Source organism: Nannospalax galili, unplaced genomic scaffold, assembly GCF_000622305.1.
Source record: "Nannospalax galili isolate Female #2095 unplaced genomic scaffold, S.galili_v1.0 scaffold11, whole genome shotgun sequence".
Taxonomy (NCBI): domain Eukaryota; kingdom Metazoa; phylum Chordata; class Mammalia; order Rodentia; family Spalacidae; genus Nannospalax; species Nannospalax galili.
The window spans coordinates 387808-406921 of record NW_008330735.1 but is presented as its reverse complement, the minus strand read 5'-3'; the positions used below and the strand labels follow the sequence as shown (position 1 = coordinate 406921).

At 40.8% G+C, this 19114-nt stretch overlaps 1 protein-coding gene across 6 annotated transcripts in view; it reads left to right on the top strand.

Annotated features, from left to right (window-relative positions):
• The window catches only part of Bdnf (brain derived neurotrophic factor), a 48103-nt gene that overhangs the window by 3373 nt on the left and 25616 nt on the right, over positions 1 to 19114 (top strand). Inside the window, exon 1 of one of the 6 annotated variants that reach the window (XM_029555093.1) lies at positions 15152 to 15269. The exons of 2 other annotated variants lie outside the window; for them this stretch is intronic. In XM_029555093.1, coding sequence (XP_029410953.1) covers positions 15219 to 15269 — 51 coding nt within the window. In that variant the 5' untranslated portion in view covers positions 15152 to 15218. Of the gene's footprint in view, positions 1 to 15151; positions 15483 to 16216; positions 16555 to 16627; positions 16874 to 19114 lie in introns of those variants that run through there. 3 more of the 6 variants (XM_008851145.2, XM_008851155.2, XM_029555090.1) reach the window with 3 other exon arrangements.

The window sequence follows — 19114 nt, the reverse complement described above, 5'->3', positions numbered from 1 at the left end:
GGCTGAGGTCGGGGTTAGCGGTGCAAGCCGGCATCGAATGGGGCACAGACTGTGCCGGGATCCAGGCGTTTTCTCAGTGAGATCTACGTGAAGGGAGCGGAGGGGAGGGGCAGGGAGGGGCGTGTGGCGGGAGGGGCCTGGCTTCGGGGGCGGGGGGATTTCGGATCAGTCTGATGCAATTCCAAGCGTGCTGCAAAGGAACTCCAAAGCGCCCGCATCACCGTCGCCACCCACCCTTCCCAGATGGTGCTGTTTTAAATACGGATCTGCAGGGCTGAACGCAGAACTGGGAGATTTATTGCAAAATCCTGAGAAGGGGGGCCGGGGACAGGGAATGGAGGAACAGAATTTAAAGGTGCAACGCCTGCTTTTCCCCAACCAAGTGGCAACCGGTCGGAGTTTGGGTTTTTTGTTTTGTTTTGTTTTTTTTCTCTCTCTTTCTCTCTTTCTGTCTGCCTGTCTCCGGATTCAAATTCACCGAGGAAGAGGTGTAAATATTGTGACATTTTGAGGAGGCTTGATGGATGGGGGGGAAAATAATCATCTGTCACTCTAAATTGCAGAGTTTCCTCTCCCGCGCCATGCCTTGTTAAGGAATACTTGCTGCTTCCTAATACAGTTGCTAGGGCTTCCGATGAATGCATCGTTAAGGGAATATTACCCTTTTAGTCGACTTGTCAATTTATCTGACAGTTGAACCGAAAAAATTGTAGCTATCATGTCTATGGGAGACAAGGAGGGAAAATACTTAACAGTCTAGTTATTTTAATCTCCAGATTCTTTTAACAACTCAAATAAGCCTCAAAAATGTCATGTCATCCTCTCACACAGGCATCCTCGACTAGTAAGGGGAAATGGTTTCGCCTAAAGTGTTACGGAATCGACTGTCACTTTAAGAATGGGGTACCTGGTATTCACTGTTTTTATGTATTAACATGGAACATAGAGCTTTTTAATATAAAGACAAGAAATTTCAGTTGCACTTTTCAGAATCAGAATCCAAGATCATAGGCAAGAGGAGAGGGAGAGGGAGGGGGGAGGGGGAGGGGGAGAGAGGGAGAGAGAGAGAGAGAGAGATTTTAAACATAATTTTAGAAGCACCCTAGCCTACTTTTATAGTCCTTGGTCTTGCATATTAATGTTTCCATATATGAGATTTCACCTTGGTCTAACCCCTTCAATGGGATATGTATCCGTGCTGGTTAAGATGAAAACATGTGAATCTTGCCAGTATCTTCTTCACTGTCATTGATAGTAAGACCCACAACACAGCAATTTTTGGAGGACGGAAGAGAATGTCTGAACCAGCTTTGCAAACTGACACTCCAGAAATGGGAGGCATTTACTGTGACAGCCTCTTTGCAGTCATTTTGTACTTGATTGAACTAGAGTACTTGTTAATTAAAAAGATCTTCTAATCTGTGTGGTCAACACAGTAAATTAGCATTTTAAAGCAAGTGATTAATTGACTTGCAAAATATTATTTGTCAGTTATCTATGGGTGTAAACTGGAAAGAAGGCTTTGAAAAGATCTAAAATCGTGGTGCACAAGCTGCTGCTTCCCTTTGCCAGACTTTCCCCCACCGAGTCTCTAAATTCTTAATAAGAATAGCTGGTGGATTTAGTGTCTTTCCTTTTCCTGGCCTGTCCTCTAGGGGAAACTTTAATAAGAAACAATGTACCGACACCAAGCAATGAGAGAGGGAAGACTGGGGACTGGATGACCACAAAGCAGATAATCAGCCACAAAAGCCAGGAAATAGAATTGAGGCAAACCAGACTAAAGCATGACTTACAAAAGGTTTTATTTTATTATTTCGTTACTGTGATTTTAGGACCAAGCCTCAAATTGCTCAGATAACACCCATGTGGGTACAATCTGTCAGTTAAACTGATGGCTTACTGAATAGTTTTTTTTTTTTTTTACAAATACATTTTTTCTACCTAATTTTTGCTTTTAATTAGAGCAAACTAGTCTAACCATGTAAGAGATTCTGACAAAGATGAACTGATATCATCTGATCTCAAAAACTCTGCTTAAAACTAAATTTGTTCTGAACAGCACTGACTTGCCAGAAAAATATCTATTTTTGTAGCTTTCTTTTCACTCTATGGATAATTTAATGAGTTGCCTATTTTAATTTTACAACTGCTACCTCAGAAGTAGCTCAAATTATCTTTCTTTTGCTGGTGTCTTTCTCTGCTGATCTGCCAGTGTTGTGTGTGTGTGTGTGTGTGTGTGTGTGTGTGTGTGTTTATAATGTGAGTTTAACAAGCATTGAGTCTCTTAAAACTACATGCCATAATCCCCATAAAGAACAGTGTGTCACAGTGGTTAATAATAAAAATAAACATTAGCATTCAGTGAACATTTAGCACTACTGAGTGTTGCGGAAGTGGAGGGGAATGCCTTAAGTGGAGAAGATTAAATTTTTAAATAATAAAATGTTCCCCCTCCTCCTGACTTCACAATGAGCATAATTTCAAGAACATGAAATCTTTCATCTTTTATTTAGTATTGTAGAACTGTAGCTTTAGCCTGTGTCTCTTGAGAAAAAAAGACACATGTTCTATAAACAATACCCCCAAAACACCATGGATCAAAATATTGAATTATTATCCCTTCCTCCATTCTTGATGGACTTTTTTTTAATTTAGGCAACTCTCTGTCTCTCTCTGTCTCTCTGTCTCTGTCTCTCTGTCTCTGTCTCTGCCTCTCTCTCTCTCTCCTTTACTTAATCATTGTAAAAAGAATCCTAAAAGGAATTCTTTCTACCCCAGTTTATTTGTATTTCCTAGTAAAACATTTCATAGGGTGCTTTGAAAGCTCTTTGCCAGTTTCTGCCTTTGGTTTCCTTATCAGTTGTATAAAGTAAGAATCACTAATCACCTTTTTACAGATGAAACTACACTGTAGAGCTATAGAGATCATACTACAGTGGAAAATCAGGTACCAGAATGTGTACTTTTGAATTGTATGGATTATTGCTTTTTTTCTGTGTAGATCATGCCACCTCAAACCTAACTAAGGCATCTGAAGGAGTTTTAGGTATCACGTCCTCCTATTTTTTTCCTTATCCCACAGTTTTATGTCCAAATGAGTCAGGAATCTTCCTGTGGCTGACATACTAGCTCAGTCAGTAATTCCCCACACCCCTAAAAAAAAAAAAAAAAAAAAAAAGCACAAAACAACAACAAAAACACAGCTGAAGATAGGCCAAAGCCAAGAAGTACATTATTTTTGCTCATGAGTCATAGAATTCAATGGCCAGAAGGTTTGCCACAAGTCATTTAGCCAGCCCATACCTGATACATGAACATGTTAGTTTTCTTTCAACTCTCTGGAATTTTATCCCAGTCTTGGATTCCTGGACACTTGTTTACATCGGCAGATGGTGTATATATATATCTTAAGTGGCTCGTGAGCTTGACTAGCCATTTCTCACTTTGCCCCCAAAGCATACCTTCTACAGAAAATAACTTAATATGTAAGGATTAATATGTGTTGGAATTTGAAAATTCAGCCATGAACAAGAGCGAATGATCTCTATTTTGGTGGAACTTGTAGGATAGTGAGGAAGACTGGTGGTCCCTTTATCAGTTCTGTCCCCTTGAAGAGTACAGACTTCTGCATTTTTACTTTCTTCAGGAAAGCACAGTGACCAAGAGTCAAAGCCCCAGTTTGAGTTTTATTCTCAACTCATTGTCAATAACTTAAAAAATCAATCAGCCACAAGATTTTTGTTTCCTTGCACATAAAATAAAAAAGATGTTCTCAGGACAAACACTAAATTCTATTCCAGTGCAGACACTCAGGAGGCTGAAGCAGGAGGATTCCAAGTTCAAGACCTGCCTGACCTGCAGAGTAAATTCAAAGCCAGTCTGGGCAACTTAGTGAAACCCTGTCTCAACACAAAAGTAGAAACATAGCTGAGGTTGTTGCTCAGAGATAAAGCATCCCCTAGCGTGGTTTGAGATCCTAGAGTCATTGTCCAATACTACTATAGACATGTGGTCTATAACTATTTCTCCAATTCTTCAAGTAGTATCAAAGTTACCCTAACCTTTGATGAATTACAATTTTAGCATCCATTTTTAACATTGTAAGTACATTATAAAAACTCAAAAACAACATATTTGAGACCCATATGGAAAAAAATCTAGATGTTGAATTTACCATTTTTTACCAAGAATAATAACTATAATAGTTTAAATGGAACAATGATCCTAAAATTCTTCAGATTTATTTTAAAAGGAGTGGCGTGCTAGGAAACCCACTATCAAATTTTATGACATTTTCTTAGTAATAGCAACATTCTAATATTTCACGTCATTTCTTTTTAAAACAGAAGCTATCACATACTGAAGATGTCTTGTTTTCATGAATATGTTATATACACATGATAATAGATAATTAGATGAACCAACCAGTAGAAACATGAAAGGGAACTGGTAGCTCAGGGCCTGCAGAAGGTGTGTGGGCATTTTGACATCCAGGAAATGCTATAGATCTGTCCTTAGCTAACTCAGCCTGGTGGAGATAATTAAGAAAAAATGTGGGTGTAGAAAGACTGCAAGCCATTCCCTGGGATTGGCTAGATTGCTGCAGTAGTTCAAAGACAATTGGCACAGCCACCCACACTGGACATGATTGCCCTTTGATGAGGCAGCTATTGACTTTTATAAAGATGCCATAGTTAAAATAACTTCTGATGCACTAGGGATGACAGACATAATTCTTGAATTCTATTTTAGACAAATGGCAAAATATATTTCAAAGTATTAACTAAAAATAAAAAAAAACTTAAAGACAGTTTCTACATGCTAACGGTTAAGCAGCATGAAATCTCTGAATTTAACAGTTCAACCAGAAGCTGGTAGAAATATATAGCTTATATGAGACATTTTAAACAGGTGTGGGCATTTTTCTAGCCTACTACAGAAAATAGAAAGCATTGGCCAATGTTTTAAATCTTGGAGTGAATGTTAAAAGCACTTTATACCCTTTGCACACCAGGAAGTGAGATCCAACAACAGAAGAAAATACTGAGGTCTTAGTGCCAGAGTATGTTACGGTGCCATGTTATCAAGAAATCCCTTCAAAATCTAAATCATTACCAAAAGAGTTGGAACTGCTGTCTCTCCAGATTCAAGGAAACATATCAAACACCTTCAGTCCTTAAGTATTAAGACCACTGTAGGCTGAAATAACAAAATTATTTGCATGAATGTTCCCCCAAATACTTGAAGCCTCTAAAGAAGGATATGGCAGAATGAGTGAATGGAGAAGAAAGTGGAAGTATGCAGCAAACTAGAGGAATCATCAGGGAAGCCCAGGGTTAGGGTTATACAGGGATTCTCTCTGGGTCTTCTCCAGGCCATTTGTCCACAGGAACGGATCTCTGTCTTCCATGGTCTTTATTACTCTGATTGCTTAGTAAGAAACAATGACATCCTTGGCTTTCACTTTCATCCTCCACTGAAAAATTTTTCTTCTGCAACAACTTCCACAATCACTATGTGAGAATTAAGCTCTTATTCTTTATTACATGTTGAAATAACATGGGGTTTGTAGCCACTTTTGTGGCACAGACTCTTGGCAGTCTAGTAGAACCCTTGTAAACTCTTCTCAAAATAATGCTTTTAAATGACTATAATAAAAAGCTTATGGTTATAAAGGAAGTCAGTTGTATTGGTAGGGTTATAAAAGTATTAAAACAATATTTTCTATTATATAGTGATATATGTACTTTTATGCATTAAATAAGATCTAGCATCAAGACAATTACTATAATTTTGATAGACATTGATGTATTTTGAAATAACTATAACAACTGAGATGTAATAAGGAAATGTTTAACTTCTACTGATAATAAAGTCTGCAAATACTACTGGATAATATTTTCTACATATATTTGACAACAGAACATGTGGGTGGCACTTATTAACATAGCATTTATTCAGAAATGTTAATTTAGCCAATGTCAACATTAGCCATTTGGTTTTTCTTCCTGGCAAAGGAAATTGGCATGGGAAGAAAAACAATTTAAATTCACTTTTACCATAAGACAATCCACACAATGGGTAAAAGACCGAGTGATGAGATAGGATATGATAGGCCTATTTGCACTGACTGAACTCCCTATTATCCTATTATTTATTTTCAGTACCAGCAGGACAACTCCACTGCTCCAGATATACATCACCCCCTTGAAAACAACAGAAAGTTCAGAGGGCTAGGGATATAGCTCAGTGGTAAGTCCTAGCTTAGCGTGCATGAAGTCCTGGATTCAATACCCAACACAACTCCCCCACCAATCTTGAAGGATAAAAAATTTAAGCTTTGTCCTTTAACTTAGGGAGTACTGCCTCAGAAAGTTAGTACAACCTTACTGAACTCAACAGACTGAAAACACTTCCATTTTTGTCATTGCTACGCTAGAGAAAAGTTTATACAAATTGTGAGGTGAGGTAACATCTGTTTTGCATTTACTCAGCGCTAAGTTATTTGCTTTGTATTTGATATATATTATTTAACCTTCAAAGTAACTCTTGGAGACTATTATATTCTAATTATATAAACAAGGAAGCCAGAACTCAGGGAGTTTAAGTAATTTGCCCAAACAAACACAGTAAATCTTAAATGGAGAAGTTAAACTTCAGACGTAAAGTTTTCTGGCTCCAAAGTCCATTATAAAATCCTGCCTTCTAAGCCTGGCTTGCTGGTACAGGTCTGTCATACCAGCTTGTCTGGAGGTCAAGGCAGAGAGATCACAAGTTCAAGGCCAGACTGGGTAACTTAGGGAGATTCTATCTTTAAATAAATAAATGAATAAATAATAAAAATAAATAAATAAGTAAATAAATAAATAAATAAATTTGAGGATATAGTTCAGTGGTATAATACTTACCTAGCCTGTGTAAGGCCCTGGGTTTAATCCCTAGAACAAAGGAAGGAAGAGAGGGGAGGAAAAAAAAGGAAAGGGAGGAAAGGAAGGAGGAATGAAGAAAACTCTGTATTCTTATTTAATTGCTGACACCCAGGTTTGCTTTAAGAATGAACCATATTCAGATGGTTTGCACCTGTATTTCCTTAAGAGCGCCTCACCACACCTCTTTGCTTATAGTCTCAAAATTAGTGGCCAGAAATGCTACTTTAGACCCTTTTTAAGTTTTGTTAATTAATGAAAGACTTTCAAATAGCTAATTGTTACCACTTTACAGCCTAGTTTCCACAATCATAAAATGGATCATGACAATATTTTTAAGTAGCTTGTTAGTATCACATATTGAATAATAAAACCAGGGGCTGGAGAGATGGCTCAGTGGTTAAGATCACTGGCTGTGAGCTGGGTGTGGCGGTGCACGCCTTTAATCCCAGCACTCAGGAGGCAGAGGCAGGCAGATCTTTGTGAGTTCGAGGCCAGCCTCGTCTACATAACGAGTCCCAGGCCCGCTAGAACTATAGGGAGACCCTGTCTCAAAAAGACCAAAAATAAAAAAATAGAAAAATCACTTGCTGCTCTCACAGAGGACCCAGGTTCAGTTCCCAGCATCCACATGCAACTAACAACCATCTGTAACTCCAGTTCCAGGGGATCTAATGCCCTCTTCTGGCCCCCACAGGCATTGCACAGCACAGATACATTTACATACATGCAGGCAAAACACTCATACATGTAAAATAAAAACAACAAATAAAATATATTTTTAAACATAGTAAAGCCAGGGGCTGGAAAGATGGCTCAATGGTTAAGAGCACTGGCTGTTTTTGCAGAAGATTTGGGTTTAATTCCCAGCACCCACATGGGGGCTAACAACTGTCCTTAACTCCACTTCAGGGGATCTGATGTTCTCTTCTGGCTTCTTCAGGTACTGCAAGCACATGGTGTACACACATACATGCCAGCAAAACACTCATACACATAAAATAAAAATAAATATTTTTGAAAAAAGAATAGTAAAAACTTGACTTTATTGAGTTTACTATGGTGAGCATTCCAACATAGGGTTTTTTTGGGGGGGGGGTTCGTATGTTTTTGTTTTTGTTTTTCTTAGTTTAAAGATAAAGAAACAGATTCATCCCTTAGTCAGGTAATTATGCTAAATTAGCACAGCCAATGTGACAAGACTGGACTCAAACCTTTGTCTTTCTAATCCCAAAGCTCTATCTTTTAAATGCTGAACTAAACTGCATGTCTTTATGCAAACTTGGCTGTTGTATCATAAATGTTGTTATGCCTAAAACACTGTCAGCACAGAATTTTCCAGTAATAAGTGTCTAGCCACTGAAGAGAATGGCTAGAAGTCTAAACCTCTACCTGCACAAGCTTCCACTCACTTTAGTTTATTATCCAATGGATGATGTCCCACTCCTTTCTTAACTTGTTTAGGGCAGTTTCAAGTTAGTTGACTTCTGAGAGTTATTGAGTAAGAAACGTTATAAATTGTTTAGATTAGGATTTAGTGTGTTTAGAAGCCATTTCATAAGTTTGCCTTTTCTAACTGTTACTGGCTGTGGCACTGCAGATGCTGTGATGAGGAACGCCCTCTCCAAAGATTCATAGCGGATGACAAACCTCCAAAGCTAACATGTTGTTTACAGATATGGAGAAGAAGAAAATGGACAAGCACAGTCTTAAACGTAATTGCAAGGCTTATAGTTCCTGCTGGGGACTAAAATGTTTACTGGTTTTCCTTGTGCAATTCAATGTTCTTCCTCCAAAGGCTCCACTCCAAACTTGAAACTCTTCTGGAAATACATCTCACTTGGGAGAATGCCAGGAATTGGTATCGGGGTCCTTTGTGACATCTTTGCATCAGTTCAAAAGTAAAAACACCAGCTCTAAAAAGGAACCTGTGAGATAGTACGGGAAAGGGAGTCATACATCTACTTGAGCATCTTCTTGATACATTTCATCCATCCTTTTAGAAAGCAACTTATAGAAAGTTGTAGTTTTAGTGATTGGTTGAGGGTATACTGATAAATCTGAGCACAAGCCAGTGGTCTTTTCAGAGATGCTAAAGTCCCATAAGGAATTAAAGATGCTGAAATCTATGGTTTTATCCCAACTCTACTCCAATTTAGGCAGGAAAGGACACCAAATTCATAATGAATATGATAAACATTGTGAAATCTTGATGGAATGAACCTGATGAATGAAAAATATACAGGAAAACTTGATTCTAGGTATCATGCAGGTTAGTGTGATTCTTGTGGAATTGTACTTAGCTTATCAACTTTATTCTAATCATGTTTTATGTGCCAACAAAATGAAGGAAAAAATGGTTCAATTTAGGAGGAAGTGAAAATGTCAAAAGTGATACAGTATTTCATCTTATCCTCCTAAGAGATTATATAAAAATAGAAACTGTTCAGAACCTGAAAACAGTATTCCAGTTTAACAGTTAAAAGTCCACAACTTGGGATATTAAATAAAGTACAGAAAGATCACTTATTCTTAGACATTTTTTAATGTAGTGGGGTAGGGGAGGACTGAATATCCTGTTCAAGATCTGGTTCTTTTGAAAAATGCTTCAGGAATAAGCTAAGGATAAAAGATTAATCTTTGATACAAAGACTTGTCCTTTTATTAAACAACCACTCCTGTCTCTAGCTTTTGAGGGAAGATTTGTCAATCTGATTGAATCTTCCTCCTTAGTTTTTCCCAGCAGCTGTATTCAGATAATTCATGACTCCCATGTCTCCTGAGCCCTGGATAATTTCACACACATGTCAAGTTCAGGGCTCCACATTTTCAGAAGAATACAGAGACCTTGGAGGAAGTCCAGGGTAGACTGAGGGAAGTGATTAATGGATTGGAAGTTGGAGTTTATGAAGAAGGTTGTGAGATCTGATCTCCTTCTATGAGAAAAGTCTGAGTGGTGACTTAATAACAACAGAAAGATAGTAAGCAGCTGTTCTTTATCTTCACTAAGGTTGGATAGAAAGAAATAAGATATGACTCCCAACAAGAATGAGAATATGCTATAATCAGGAACTTCCAAGTGCTAGTATTGCTGGATTCTAGAAGTTCTCAGAAGAAGGATATATAATCAACTTCCCTGGACTATAATAATAGGCCTCTATGTAGTGAGGAAAACAAGATGATCCCATAATCACTCTTCCAGGAGCTGAAAAAGATAGCTCAGTCTGTAACGTACTTGCCCCAAAGTAAGAAGACCTAACTTTGATCCCTAGAACTCCCATAAAAAGCCAGTGACATGCAGAGTCTCAGACAGATAGATCTCTAGGACTTGCTGGACAGTCATTTTAGCCTATTGGATGATCTCCAGGCCAGTTTGAGAGCCTGTTGCCAAAAAAACAGGGTGTATGGCATTTGAGGAGCAGTGCGGAAGGAAAAACACCCAAGGCTGACCTTTGGCCTCCACATGCACACACTCCCACTTTTGTACGCATATATGTGCATATGCACCCACATGAACACAGATACACACAAACACACACACATACATACAAGATCACTTCCAGTTCTACCTTTTAAAAAGTCTACCAAATCATATATAGAAAAAATATTTGCCTCAAGCAAAAAATCATTTGCTTCATTTCTTCTTTACCACCCTCTCCACCCTTCATCCTTTGCTTGCCTCCTGGAAACACTGCTAAGTACAAATAACAATAACTGGGGCACTGATAAACTGTTGGGCCTTCTCTGCCCCCTACATGCTCTTACAGCTTTGAGATCAATTTTCTGTCTTCACTACTGCCTTCTGGCCACAAGGGGCATGCTGATGGTCATCAGTCTGCATAATATACCAAACACAAAGAAAGACGACACAACATAATTTTCACATTTGGCAGATTCACAGATGGCCCAAAGGAGTAACATATAATTCATGCCAACAATATAAACTCCTAAAGAACAGAGATGTGCTTTACTTTTCTGCCTGCATCATAGCCCATAGAATAGCAGCCACTACATAGGAGATGTCCAGCAAATTTTCACCAATGAAATGAAGGTTATCATGAAGTAAAGGGAAACTGAAGCTGATGACGCCTTTTTAATGTTTCTCATTGTGTTATAGGCTAAACAGAGCTAAAACTTAACCCTGCTGCACACATGTGCTGTGGAAGCTTTTCATCCCAAAGTACCTAGACTATCTGCAGGACCAGGTTAAGAGAGCTGCATATCTTACCCAGGTCTTTCATCAAGAAGTTCCCTTAACTTCATATCAGAATCACAGAAAAATATTCCAGATTCCTAAGGCATGTTCTTAATATGACTTTGGGAACCACCATAATTATTTTACCATATATTTTGTTTTCACACTTATCTTTCTTTAGTTTTTTTTTTCATGGAAAATGTGAAGTTTTGCAGTAGAAAATCTCTCACTCCAACCATCACACATTAAAAAAGAAGGTTGCTTCTGAAAAATATGGTGACCTGCTCTGTGCATCTGATTCAATGTCCTGAAGCCTGGTAGTTTAAGTCTGATCGTGCTTTTCATTGCTCTTCTGTCTCCTAGTATAACCAACCAACACCACAGTTAGTTATCACTAGCTCTTAACTCCTAAATCCAGTCTCATACCCTTAGTGACTATATTCATAGACATATTTCAATGATTAAATCAATCAAGTTTTTCACTGTTAAATCTTTACATGTTCACAGGGAAAATCTAATAATTTATAAGTAGATGATTCTTGTATGTTTGAGAGAGATTAGCCTCAGCAATTTCATGATTGTTATGCTATTTTTCTTGGTCTAGTCAAATATTTTCAGATGGAATCGGTTGTCTACCCTCAAACACTCAAAATCTGGCCCTTTCTAAATTTTTCTTCTGTGTTTCCATGTTTTTATTTGCCACTGATAATCCTGCCAGGTTACATAATTCCTGTAACAGGTGTTGACCAATTTGGCCACATTTGAGTAAGGCACGGAGCTTTTTTCATGGTTTATAAAAAGCTCCCAGAGAAGTACCTACCTAATGAATAAGGAAACCATTTTTTCCCTTAAGTTTTTTTCAGAGAACAAGTCTTATTCAATAGTTTCAAAGACTGTGAGTGACACAGTTCAAGGACACATTGGACCTTTGAAATCATGCAGTATGGATTTGAAAACATCTTTGTCACTCTGCTCATCAGGGAAGTTTTCTGTTTACTTACTGTTTTCCTCATATTAATTACTTTCTCCAGTTTTCAGTAGTGCTTGAGGTCAATTCATTTGATACTAGAATTTTTTTTTTTTTTGCAAAGAAGAGTGAAGGCAGGAGTAGCCAAGAAACTCCAGTAAACATAATTAAACATAAAATGCTTACAAAGATAGTAGACTTGACCTCAGCCAATTAAAATTATTAATAGAAAAAATATGTCAGTGTCAAATATGATCCTACTGCCTCCGTTTCCACTTGGGTAATGAGGATTAGTTTACATTTCCTGACAAGAATACATAGGAATTCACATTTCTGCCTGATTTTTGTCCTCTCAGTACATTGAGTTAGGCCAGTATTAGACAATAGGCCGAAGTAATGAGGGCTCAGACTCACTTAAAATTAACTTTTAAACTCCACAAAAATAATGCAGTAGCATTTTCTTTCCAAGCTGTAGAGTTTTTCTTGCTTTTAGAGATAGAGAAAATGTTGGTATAAATTCAGAAAGAAGTCTTTGCTCCCAACGTATCTATTATGTCAGAGACCAATTTTAAGAATTTAAAAGTGCATGTGTTCATGCTCTCAGCATCACCCTTGAACATTATAAGGAAGCGGAGTTAGTACTCTGTTATGCCCCTGTAATACAGGCTATTTAGGAGACTGAAGCAGGATGATTCCAAGTTCAAAGCTACCTTGAGCTACTTAGTGAAACTAGTCAAAAACAGGAATGAAGGAAGGGAGGAAGGAAGGAAGGAAGGAAGGAAGGAAGGAAGGAAGGAGAACTTTTTGTAAGGTGTTTGATCGTAGACCTCCAAAAACTATTCATGTATTTATATATCCTGAATGGAAATAAAGAATATTCAGAACTTCATGCAAAGTACTAACATTTGATTTATCTTGACGAGTTTGCTGTTCTTCAGGATAAGGTAAACTTTTATGGCAAACAGGTAAATGTTTTAAGTCTGGGCCACTTTCTGTTTAGGTAATTGCCATAATCAGAAATTAAGAAATTGAAAATGCTCAAAGAAGTCAACTCCATTAGGTTTATCTGAATTGATACTTTTATTTCTAAATAGTCCTGCTTTTTCCCATTCCTTTATCTTTTTGTCAGTAAAAATCCACCACATACTGGAAAGTGAAGATACATTTATTTATATTATGTCAAGGGAGAGTAGGCATAAAAAGGCAGGCCATAGACAGACCCTCCAATTAGAGTATCGGAATTGAGAACAAGTTTTTCCTTTACCAGAAATGCTGACTCAACAATGTGATTTCAGCAAATGAAAGATTTGCCACAACTTCTAACTGAGCAGCAATGAGAACACTAGCAGAGACTCTGGACAAACTTTTCAAAAAGGAAGTAAATTACGATGAAGTTTCAAAACCTAGGATTAAAACATATTTCCAGCAAATGTAAGGTTGAAAAGTAGACATCAATTAGAAGTTATTTTTTAAACTGGGGAAATAATTCCTCCAGTCCTTTTGAAAGATACACAAGTATTCTTTAAAGATTATAATATAGTCATTTAAATTCTATTACAATAATAGAAGAAATCGTGGCTGCATTCAGCCTACACCCTGGGAACAAATACAGAGAGAGGGTCTTTGAGGTGGCCCAGCCTAGCTTCATGTCCTCCTTTATTGCACTCTGGTTATTCCACACATTTCATATACATTAAACAGTCACAATAAACTCCACCATCTGTGTTGTAGTTTGAATTGATCATGCCCTCCATCAGATTGACAGAGGCAAAGCTAACTGGGTGTGACACTCTAAGAATGTGCATATATTTGAATAACTTGATTATTCAGTTCAACAATTTGCAAAGGCACTCTGAAGGGTCTCAAGTTCTGATGACTCCTCTTTACTGAAGGGCAGAGAGTTGAAGCAGAAGCATTTTTAGCTGAAGCTCTTGAGTCCCTCCAAGTCTTATCTCCAGTATGTGAACTTGGATAAATTACTATATAGGACTGAGTCTGGTTCTTCACTTACAAAGCAGGAACAATGATTTCTGTCAACTGCCTTTAGAAGCTCAAGAATAGCTAATGTTAGTGAGCTCATTTAATGAAAATATCAACCCTTAAATTAAGCCTACTATGCAGCAATATTATCTATTCTGTTCAGTAGCTCATTTTTTATAGCCACAAGAAGATCTGGGAAGAAAAACTTCATTCATCTTTTCCTTTAGCAGAATCAGTGTTGCCTTAACAATGATTAGGTCCACATACACATACCCTCCCCTGAGATTACAGAAAAGTGCACATCCACATATTGAAGTTAGAGTGTGTGTGTGTGTGGGGGGGGTGATCTCTGATTTTTGTGTCCCCCATGAGTCCCCTTTGAGGGCGTCTTACAAGGTGTGACGTCAGATTGTCTCTAAAGGAATTGCCTCGGTGCTTATTAAACTGTTATTTCTGGGCCCTGCCCCAGCCAAACTGAAGCCCAACATCCTTAAAACTCTCATTCAGGTGACTACATTACTAGGAGGTCTGGGATCCATGCTCAGCACTGCCCTCTTGCTCTTTTTTAAAGAAAAATTAAGGTCCTCCCTAGCGCATAGGAATTGGTTAAGCAAAGCAGGAATTCAGGTAGAAGATGGTTGACAGTTTATCAACCATCTAAATGAAATTAGTCCTCTGGCCCCCAGCCATGGAAATTCTCTCGCAACTACAAGCAAAAGAGAACCCCAAAGTCTACTGCTCTTTAGCAGATGGATGGTGGGCAATTCGCCCCACCCAACCCACCCTTCAACCTAAGCTCTGGTTAAAGAATATTTTTTAAAATGGGTCTTGCTGCCTAGGTTCATTGCTAAAAGGATTGGGTTCTGTGTGTGTATGCTGGGGCTGAAAGCGAAAACATCCTCAAAGCATGCAATGCCCTGGAACGGAACTCTTCTAATAAAAGATGTATCATTTTAAATGCGCGGAATTCTGATTCTGGTAATTCGTGCACTAGAGTGTCTATTTCGAGTCGAGGAGGTATCATATGACAGCGCACGTCAAGGCAGCGTGGAGCCCTCTCGTGGACTCCCACCCACTTTCCCATTCACCGAGGAGAAGACTGACTGCTCGCACTGCCGTTCCCCCCACCCACTCTGGGCGAGCTAGCATGAAATCTCCCAGCCTGTGCCGAGATCAAATGGAGCTCCTCGCTCAAGGGGTGCGAGTATTACCTCCGCCATGCAATTTCCACTATCAATAATTTAACTTCTTTGCTGCAGAACAGGAGTACATACCAGGCACCAAAGACGCGTCCCCGACTCCTTTAACCGAAGGGAAGGTGAAAAATATAGTAAGAATCTGGGAGCTTGGGGACCGGTCTTCCCCAAAGCAGCTGCCTTGATGTTTACTTTGACGAGTAGTTACTGAAAAGGTGGGTTTCTTTCTTTCTCTTTCCGTTTTGCTCTGTGCGGTTTGCTAGGAAGTGTATGGTTTTAGTGACGTTTGTCATTGCCTGGGCTTCCCGGCTGGAACAAGTAACTTGGTGTAACGTTACCTGGGGTTATTCATTAATAAAAAATACTGTTATTATCTTGATTGAATTCCCATTAGGCAAACTCGGGAGAGGTCAGGGCGCGAACTCCGGTTAAGCCGGTGTGTTTAAGGTAGCGGAGTAAACCAATATCCCCCACGCTCTGTGCAGTTTCATTGTGTGCTTGCGTTTCCTAGCTCTGTGGTGCTAGAAGGTGCAGGAAGGTGTGTCTGGGGCCGGGGAAATGCACGCCCTCTCCCACAGAACTTGGGTGCTGGGATAGGAAAGGTGGGGAGAGTCGCAGACCGGAGGAGAAAGGTTTCGGAGACTGGGATTCGCACTCGCTTCCTCCAGCTCCAGGGCACATTGAGGGGCACAGGGTTCCTGGGTACTCGCGCTGGACCACTCCTCCGAGCTGCGGGCAGGATGCCGAGGCCGTGGGGTACTCGGGGTGACCTGGCGGGCCTCGGGAGTGTGGATGACTGGTGGTGCAAGGCGTTTGGGGGTTCCCCGAGGGCCCGGGGGCTGAGCAAGGGCGAGGAAAAGGCTCGGCGTTCCCTTTAAGCGGCCGCCCCGAATGGGTTTCGGTAGCGGCGGAGCAGGGAGGGGGTAGGGGCGGCGCTGTCTGACCAATCCAAGCTCAACCGAAGAGCTAAATAATGTCTGACCCCAGCACAGGGCGCAGGCAGGAGCTCCCGGTGCCCGCTGCTGCCGTCGCGCCGGGACGCCCCCACCCGCTGGCTGTCCCGCGCACCCCGCTGCGCCGGGGACTCCCGGGCCGGGCAAAGGAGCCGGCAGGGGCGCGCCCCACCTCCGCCCGCTGAAGCTTGGATGAGACACTGGAGACGCCGCTGCGGTGGGGCTGGCGGGAAAGGGCTCCGCGGCAGGGACCAGGGCGGGGCGCTGGGGCCAGGAGCGGGACAACGATGTGACTCCGCTGCCGGGGATCCGAGAGCTTTGTGTGGACCCCGAGGTAGGCGGCTGCCCCGGCGTGGGTCTGAGCGTGCGAACGCGCGTTCGTGGGGGAAAGTTGGCTGGGGGACCAAGAAGTTGTGGGACGGCAGAAGTCCATCTTTGCTTTCGCCCCAGACAACCGAGGGGCTGGAGTTGCTCCTGGGAGCGCTCTCCGAGGATCCCACGACCTACAAGGACAGCCAGCACCCCCGGGGAGCGGGACCCTGGGAATCCCTCCTGTGGGAGAGAAAAGGCCAAGAGGAGAGCCGAGACGCGCCATGAAAGCTAAGCCTGCGTCCCGGGGATCCCCGAAGTCCCCCCGCAAAGGAGAAAGGGTGGTGAGAATGAGTGAGGCTCCAGCTGTCGGGGGCCCTGACGGAGGGGACGGGGCCAGGATGGGCGCCTATTCCACCAGCTGGGCGCTCTTTGCGCGGACTCTTACCCCGGTGGTGTGCAGTCAGGGAGTGGGTCTTTGCGCCCTCTACTCGCATCTCCTTTCTTGGGTATCAAAACAGGATACATACTGTCACCTGCTCCCCTAAAAGTGATACCAAAGAGGACGTACAAATCCGAGGCCAATGTAACAGGGAAAAGTTGGGGGCATTCCTGCCGCTGGCGCCTGAAAGGGTCTGCGGAACTCCCCACAGGCTGCTCCTAACCCTCGGCGTGTCCTGCGCGCCTCCCTTTGGGCATCCTCGCGCGCATGTAAAAGTTTTTACTTTCGGGGATTAGATGGGGTGTCTATGGAGCATGAAGAGACTATTTTTGGTTTCTAAGGGGATGCTGAACCAGGAAGAATGGATGAGTGAGCTGAGCCTGGAAAGAAATAACTGAGGGTTGGGGGTTTAGTGCCGGATGACAAGGGAGAAGGGGAAATTACCGACCAAGGTCCCGCGAGACTCGGGGAGAGTCACAGGCTGCGGGGATGAGCTAGACTCTTAATGAGAGCAGTTTGTGAGTTGGGGATGGAGCCTAGACCAGGGGCTCCGGTGCCAGGAGGAGGATGGTAAGGCTGAGCGGTAGAGGGAAGATGAAGAAGAAGGGGAAGAGGAGGACCCGCAGAGCGGCGCTAGGAAGGTAGAGGGTGCCCTCTGCCGGCCACACTGCCAAGCGCAGCTTCTGGGGCGGTAGGGTGGGGGCAGGGAAGTGGTAAGGGACTGTTTAGTGGGGATCCTTTTGGAAGCTATTGAAGGAACTTGTTGAAAGGTTCTTCCGATAAGCTTCCTAACCACGTCGTGGTCGTGAATCTTGACTTGTGTTTCTTTTCTTGCGGTGCCGAAAGCTTCCTGGTGCTGAGGGTGCGCCACCTTTGGTGCTGTGCAAGGAGTTTCTGCATCTTACTTTAGGGTCCACCAATATCTTGCAATACCTGCTCCTCAGCGTCAGCAAGGACCAAGGAGCATTCTCTGACAAGAATGCAGGAGCGCTCTTGGTTAAAAGCAAAGAGAAGCATATTTCCGAGAGTTTATTAAGCTCTCTAGGACAGCTATCTTTCAAAACTAAGCGGTTTATACTTAGAAACAATGCTAGTTTTTTTAAATCTGCATATAAAAGGTCAAACGAGCGCCTCTCCTGCTGGCTCAATTTGTTGAAAATATTCCCCTCCCTTAATTCTTTTCCAAAATCAATTTTATACATTAATTATAAGATCAAAAGTCATTTTTGCTATTATTTATTTATTTATTCATTTATTTATTATGGGTTTAATTCAGCTAAGCTTCGGCTTTCCATGAACAACACTATTTTCACGTAGAAGTTATCTTAGTCACAATTAATAAGCCTCTTGGGGGCTGAAATGACACTAAGAAGCTTTGATCTTGAAAACAGCACTTCTGTAAAACAATTACTTCTATTCTTTGATTTTGTATAAGACCTTTAAAAAAAGTTTACCTCTGAACTAGCAACAGAGGTAAGAAAAAGGAAAAAGACACTTGTCGAAATGTAACCATAATCTTTACTGGAATTTGAAATATGTTGGTTACCATTACTGGGATTCCAGGATTCTAAGGTTGTTATCTGTTTTTCTTGTGCTTTATTTTGTAAAATGGGATAATGTTGGTAAATATTAGCAGTAAAAACTATGACACCGAAAGCATTATGTACGGAGAACTGTTTTAAGGCATTTAACATTTTTCTACTTATAAATGATATAGGAAAAAAGACATAATTTCCAGATAAACAAGACTTACGCACATGATGTGCATGTTTTGAAGCATTAAGACACTGCAGACACACTTAGACATAACATTTTAAAAAGCAAAATAACAGTAATTTTTTGCATACTTTTGGAGCCTTTCGTAACCCATTGAAAGCTGAGTTGGCAATTAGAAATCTTGTTTATTTTAAGGTGCTATTTAAGGCCATTTAAAAGGATTGTCAACATTTATGTATCTAGAAATCAAAATATTGAAGAAGTCAGTTTTAGAATGTCCTCGCAGTGTGTGACTTTTACTTACAAACAAAAGGAACCTAGATGGGGCGTTTCTAATTCATTTTGACTCACCAGGAGGGAGAAATCATGTAAATGTAAATGCAAATTTCTAAAATCTTGGCTCAAAGTCCTTGGATTTCCTGTTTAA